The sequence below is a fragment of the Pipistrellus hanaki genome (assembly GCF_964339955.1).
Source record: "Pipistrellus hanaki genome assembly, chromosome: 13".
Taxonomy (NCBI): domain Eukaryota; kingdom Metazoa; phylum Chordata; class Mammalia; order Chiroptera; family Vespertilionidae; genus Pipistrellus; species Pipistrellus hanaki.
The window spans coordinates 6,269,468-6,276,414 of NC_140515.1; the positions used below are offsets into that span (position 1 = coordinate 6,269,468).

The window sequence follows — 6,947 nt, forward strand, 5'->3', positions numbered from 1 at the left end:
ATCAATAAAAACATTAAAAATAAAATAAACTTTGGTCCATTGGACTCTGATCTGTGGTTGGGAGGCAGACACAGCAGGCTGTGTGCCCACCTGGCAGCCCCAAGGTATGGGCAGAGGGGCCAGAGGCAATGTGGGCCATGGAGGGTCCGGCCAAAGTTGGAAGCCTTGCTTTAATCAAGATAGAGCAACTTCAGTGCTGAACTCACATTTTATTTAGTCTCCTTTCTAAATTTTTTTTTTAATCAGTTTAAACATGAGCTGAGGTGAGAGAGGAGAAAGAACATGAAACCTAACAGACAGACAGACAGACAAAGAGGAGGGCGGGTGCGCAGGGCGGGGACCCAGATCAGATCTTCTCCATCTTGGAAATGAGGTTGTCGCAGATTCTGATGAGCTCATCATTTTCTTCTGTCTGAAAGAGGAGTGTCCACCCTCCATCTCCCAGTGCTCAGAGGTGGCAGCAGGGCCCAGGAAGCACCTGGCCTGGAACGGAGAGGCATTTTGGAGGAGGGTTGTGGCCCAGCTTGGGAGCCAGCAGGCCACGGGGCCATGACAGGGCAGGTCCCAAACCACAGGACCATGTTCCTCCCGCTCCCGGGCCTCAGGCCACACCCACCTTCTGCTCCAAGGCCTTCTCCAGCGACTGGACACGCAGCTGCTTCTTCTGCAGGCTCACCTGGAAGGCCAGCACCTCCGCCTGGGCCTTGCTTCGGACCTGGGTGATCTCCTCGTTGGCCCTGCACAGGGGAAAGCGGCTCAGCCTCCCCTTCCTCCCCACTGCCTGAGGTGCCCATGCTCACAGCCGGAGATTCTCCTCCGCGTGGGCCTTCAGCGCCTGGTACCACTGGCCTTCCTTCTGGACTCTGGCAATGTAGTCCTCTGCACACTTCAGTGACTCTTCCTTCTTTAAGGGGGAGGGGCATTATTGGCCCATTCACTGCTCTGGGGTCAGATGTGCAAGGCCCAGCCAGCCCCCCGGGACACACACCAGCAGCAGCTCAGATGAGGAAGGGCCGCGGACACAGCACTTGTTTTTCTTTTGGAAAAGACCCTCCACACCGAGCCCATGCCTCCCCTCCCTGGACACCAGCCTGACCCCGACCCCAATGGTTGTTAGTGCCTCCTGGCACTCCCCCCACCCCCGCCCCCAGCATGCCCGGCACCAGAGCTTCCCTCCCACAGCCCTGTGGGCCCCGACCCCTGCACGTGCCCAGCTGGGGGCGCTGAAGGGGGCCTGGCCAGGCCTCCTCCAAAGGCAGTGCTGGCTCCTCGGTGCCCGCTGTCACCAGGGCATCCACTGGCCTGCATGGTCTGCCCAGGATGTGCCTCCAGCTCCGCTGCTCACATGCCCAGGCCTCCCCAGGCTGACAGCACCCCACCCTGTCCCAGGCCCACTGGTGAGGCTGGCCACCAGCCCAGCACAGAGCAAGGACCAGGACTCTGGGGGTAGGGTGGGGCAGCTCCTGCCCGAGGGGCTGGGGACTGAGCATGACAAGGCGGTCACAGGGCAGAGCCCCGTACCATCAGGTAGCCCTCGATCGCTGCCTTCAGCTTCTCAAACGTCCTGAAGAGGTCGGAAAAGGACTTCTCCATGGAGCTCAGGTCTGTGCTCAGCTGGTCTTTTTCCTTTAGAACCTTCTGGATCTCGGCTTTGGCAAGTTCCTGCTGTTTCAGAGCCTCCTCTTGAAAAGGGACAGGCACACAGGATCAGGGGGCAGACTCCACAGGGCGATTAAGGGCAGGACAGTGGGACAAAGGTGAGGGGGCCGCGTCAGCCGCAGTGCCCGGAGGTCCCCAGAGGAAGGTGGCCAGGCCCCTCCCAGCTGCTCTCCCAGAGCACAGCACTTCCCACACCAGCCCCGGAAGCCCAGGGGGAACAGGAACCCAGGGCCCCAGCAGAGCTGTCCCCACAGCTGGCAGCCTCTGGAGCCTGAGTCACTGGCCCAGGGAGAGGCAGGGTGCTCCCACCCCCAGGGCAGCCTGGACGCACCCAGAGCCAGTGGCCACAGAGGTGAAGTTGGACACGCCGTGCGAGATCTGTTCCCTGCGGTCCCAGCTGCCAGCCAGATTCTGGCCCATTTGGGAACTGAGCACCAGCCCACAGCTTTACTCCTACCGCCCCACCCCCACCACCCTGACCTACCCGCACTGGCCTGGGCCACTCTACACTGGGGCTGTGGCACCGAGGCGGGAGCTGCTGTTAGAGAGGGGCTCGGGGCCGCACTTACCAGTCACCTCGTACATCAAGCTCTCATACAGGTCCATGACCTTCCTGTGGGAGGAGCAGATGCCTGTGAGCACTGTGGTGGGCCACTCCCCACCCCATCCCCATGTGACCCCATCCCTCCTGCAGGTCTCACCCCATCCCCAGGTGCCCCCCTCCACCCCACAGGCCCCCCAGGCACTCTCCCTGAAGGCCCCCCCACCGCTGAGGCCTCACCCCATCTCCAGGTTTTTCTGGTGCAGCTCCTCACACTGGCTCCTCAGCTGTAGGACCTCCTTCCATGCTGCCTCCACCTGCACAGAAGAGGCTTAAGCAGCACCAGTCGGCCAGCAGATGCCCACTGAGAGTCCGAGTCTGGGGTGTGAGTCCATCAAGCTCCCCTTTGTGGGCAGGTCTGTTCTGGGGGTGTCCCATGCCTATGTGTGGGGTGTGGGCTTGGGATGGGATGCCTCTTGCTACAGGCCAGGCTGGGAGCAGCTTGTGGGAGGAGGGGGTGGCAGAGAAAACAGCACACTGGAGGCAGCTCAGAGCAGGAGCTATGGACAGCGAGGCCAGGGCAGGACACCGCTGCCGGTGGGCACAGCCTGGGAGCCTGTGCCAGCTGGGCGATAGCTAGCTGAGTAAGTGGACACCTGGGGTCCCACCGCAGCAGCACCCTCTCCCCAGGCCTCGCTCTCACCGCCATGTCCCTCTGTCTGTACTGTAGCACATTCTCGAGGGGGTCCCTGAGCCTGAGCACACAAGGAGGTGGGGGCACCTGTGGGACAACAGACACCAGCTGGGCCCCAAGCTCCTCTCATATCCAGCCCCGTCGTGTGGTCAGGGAGGACAGGTGCTGGGGAGCAGGAGGCTCCAGGACTGCATAGTGACCAAGACAAGCAGGGCCCCCCTGTCACTGACCCTTCAGATCCCCGACCATAAAGCCCATCCCTTTCCACAAAGGGAGCAGCACTCACAGCAAGGCTCAGCTCCGCTTCGGAGTCCAGGTCCACCAGTGGGGCCTCGGGCGGGCCCCCACAGGAAGGCGCCCACACATGGCAGACTATGTTTCCCCATCGAGCAAAGGCTGCCAGCAGCTTCCTCACTGCAGGCGCCCCAGAGCCCCACTCACACTGCCGGCATCCAGCTACACACCCTCCAACCAGGTGCGGCCATATTGTGCACTACTGGGTGCTGGGAGGCACCTCAGGGGTGACAACCAAAGGTCCCCAGGGGCTAAAGGAGAACCCCTGTTTGAAACTACCCCAAGTGAGTCCTTTAGTTTCTGGTAACAGCATTTGCCTAAAAAAACGAAGGGTGCCTCATGCCATCTATGCAACTAACTGAAAATGGGGCAAAGACCTAAATACAAGAGCTGAAACTACACAATTTCTAGAAGAAAACGCAAGTGTCAACCTTCCGACCAGCTTTGCCAGTGAGTTCGTGGCTGGACACCAACATCACAAACAGCAAAAGGAAACATGGAAGTGGACTCAGTAATGTCTGTGCCTCCAGGGGCCCCATCCATCGGGGAAAGAGCCACAGGAGGAGGGCATTTCTGCGGCCATGTGTCTGATCGGGACCCTTCTCTGGAAAACACCAGAACCTAACCACCAAAGGCACTGAGCAGGCGGGGGTCAGAGCCGCCGCTCTGCCACAGAAGACACGAGGCCAGCAAGTGCAAAAGGTGCTCACCATCACCATCCCCAGGAACGCAGGTCGCAGCCCCCAGACCTGCTGCCCCTGCTGGGAGGCCAGGATCACGCAGCCAGACAGTGGGGTCCCGCCCCCGGGGAGAAGACGGGGCAGACCCCGTGGGAAAGCGCAGTCCCTCAGGTCCTTAGACAGGTATACGCAGAGCAGATACCTATACCTGAAAAACGTGTGCACGCACACTCACACAGCTGAAGTGGAAACACACAGGAGCCCACCCACTGGGGAGTGAACAAGAGCCACTCTGTCCACACGCGGGTCATTCAGGCTGCAGCACGGCCAAGCTGACAACATGCTCTGCGAGAGAAGTGGATTCGAACCCACCCTGACTCCATCTCCTGGGAATGGCGACCTGCCCAGCCCAGTCCTCCCTGGCTCCTGGCACCTCTGCAGAGGGCACATACTTGTCCTGCCAGGGGATCCCCACCCCCAATCCCCATCTCCTCTGTGCCAGCGGTTTCTAAGGAGCCAGAGGGCGACCTGGTCCATCAGCCTCATGTCTTTTAAAGCAACTCAGTCACGTGGTTGCTGGGCACACCTTCCCTCAGAGACACCCGCCTCCCTGTAGGAAGGGCCGCACAGCCGCATGCGAAGACTTCCGCACCACGTGGAAGTCTTGAGCGCTGCTCTCATCCCCGTGGGGTCTCGGTTCAAGCCTCTCCAGTGACCTTGAGGCCCAGCTGTCCTCACTGTCACTGACACGGCCGCATGCACGCCTGTGCTGCTCTCAGCGAGGCTGCAGGCCCATCTCAGAGGCTTCCTAAAGCAGTCTTCCAGGAATGCCCCTCTCCTAACCGGCTTCTGCCCCAGGGCCTCGCTCAGGCAGGCACCCAGCTGCCTGCAGGAAGATGGCCTGCAAATGCCACTCTCACACATACACACGCTCATGGCACACCTTCCAGGCAAACCAACAGCAGAGGGAGGACCAGGGACAACGCACCCGCAGCTGGGTCTTGGAAGTGCTTCTCCCTGAGGTCCCAGGCAGACTCGGGCCCCTGCAGAGCGGGGGGCACTGGGTCGGCAGCAGCGGCTGTGGGCTCAGTGCCCAGACGGCTGGGGGCAGCCGCTGGCTCTGGAAGGAAGAGGAAGGCCACCTGGAAGCTCAGGAGAAGTCGAGGCTGCCAGGCGGGCCTCTGCCTCCCTGTCCCCTCGAGCTGGGGGCTGCGGGGTAGGGTGGGCAGCAGTGTGTCCCATCCAGTCACCACCGGCCTCCCTCTGCTTGATGACAACATGTGAACAATGGGGACTGCGGAAGATGTGCTCCCCCTCGGGCACACACTCCGTACCTCGCCCACCAGTCCCGCTGTCCCTGCCGTGGTCTGCCGCACACATGTGCCATCCTCAGAGGCTGGCGGCGCCTGCTTGAAGAGACAGGGTCCACAGACTGCAGCTGCCACCAGCCCTGTGCCCCCTCATCAGAGCGCCAGGCCCAGGGCTGAGATGGCGGCCGGCTCTGGGCATGGCTAAGCTTCTCTATGACCTGACAGTGGGGGCCGCTGAGCAGCAGTCCCCAGAGCAGCTGGAAGGTGTGGCCAGCAGCCCGGGCTCCACCCCAGGAACCGCAGGCACAGGGGCCCTCAGAGCTGCGCAACGACAGGATGTTTTCTCCTCTAGTCTCCACGGTGGGGGCTCCCATGGGTGGCCAGGCCCTCCGCTCTCTTCTGAGATTTCACAATAGCCCCCCTGTGCCCCTCCTCAGGGTGCCTACTGGCATTTCTGGTCCTGGGTCCTCCCGCACACCCTTACTCATGGGTTCCGGGGCTGGGTGTCCCCAGCGCCGCCCAGTGGGTTGAAGGGTGGGTGGTCCATCTTGTCCCAGGTCAGGGCGTAGACCCCTAAGGAGGAGCAACAGGACCTTGGTCACCTCCTGGAAACCTCTTCCTGCCTCCCCTCTGGCCGCCTGGGGTCACAGGTCACCGATGGACAGCAGACATGGGCTAGGTCAAAGGCAAAGTTGTCTGTGCTCACCTATTTCCCCTTCTGCTTCAGATCCCTAGCTCCATGGCCCAGGACCCACGAGAGTCAGCTTTTCACTGCACAGGATGGGGAAGGTGTGAGGCTGCTTTCAGCCAGGGAGGGCCGGCTGGCAGGGTCACCTTCCTGGGTCCTCTTCCAGTCCCCAGGCCTCTGCTCTCTACCCTGGAAGCTAGTCAGACCCCAAAGCCAGGAGGCGGTGCCTGAACTGCCTGCTTCCCTCCCTTCCTGGGGCCGCTCTGGAAGAACAGGACCTGTCACTCCAAGCTCTTTCCGTTGCATTTCAAAAAGAGAATACTAAGTGAAGTTGAAAAGTAACAAGAAAACCTGGGGAGAGAAACAGATTCAGGTTCCAGAAGCTTCCACCTGGAACAGGGACACGACTCAAGGATGCTTTGTGCAAGGTAGGTGAAGGGTCTAGCGGGGACATTTTGCTCTGACCCCTTTCTCTGTACCTCAGACTGCTTAAGAGAAAAGCAAGTTTTAAACAGCGTAAGTCAGCAAAAGGCAGCACAACCATGTTCCTGAGGCCCCGCCCACTCGGGGTCCCTGGTGGCCAGGGGGGTCAGTTCAGCCTAATGCAGGAGAAGGGCCCAGCAGGGTCCTCCTGCTCAGACAGAGGCAGGCAAATTGGCGGCACCTGCTTAGCGCACCGCCAGCCACGCCAAACACCAACCCCTGTGGCGGCTGCGGCTGGCGCCAACCGGGGAAGGGCCGGCCAGACCCCACAGAAAGCCGCTGCCCTGGACCAGCCTCTGCCTGTGGTCTCCAAGGTTCGGCGGGGACACGCGGCCACTGGCCGGCAAAGGGAGACCAGGGGACGCAGAACAAGGCAGGGGAAGCAGGAAGAGAAGTCCAGAGTGACTGGTTCTGGCCTCAGCGCAGGCTCAGAAGGGCGGCCTCCTTCAGGCAGCTCCCTGCCTAGGGGGGGTTGGGGGGAAGGAGGGCGGGCGCAGTGGGCCTGGGGCAGGTTCCACTCCCACGGCCCAGGCCCACGGCCCAGGACCCACGGGCCGGGCTCCGCAGAGCCTGTGGGTGGGCAGGCCGAGCCCAGGTG

General features: G+C 61.6%; 1 protein-coding gene across 1 annotated transcript; it reads right to left on the reverse strand.

The window, feature by feature from the left end:
• Positions 1-247: 247 nt before the first annotated feature.
• Positions 248-3,012, reverse strand: LOC311632155 (transforming acidic coiled-coil-containing protein 3-like). The gene is made up of 6 exons (XM_084903282.1): positions 2,904-3,012; positions 2,229-2,272; positions 1,522-1,682; positions 801-904; positions 617-737; positions 248-412 (listed from the first exon to the last, which is right to left on the reverse strand). The coding sequence occupies exons 1-6, from the start codon at positions 2,933-2,935 to the stop codon at positions 347-349; spliced, it is 528 nt and encodes a 175-aa protein (XP_084759408.1). The 5' UTR covers positions 2,936-3,012; the 3' UTR covers positions 248-346.
• Between the last annotated feature and the right edge of the window lie 3,935 nt (positions 3,013-6,947).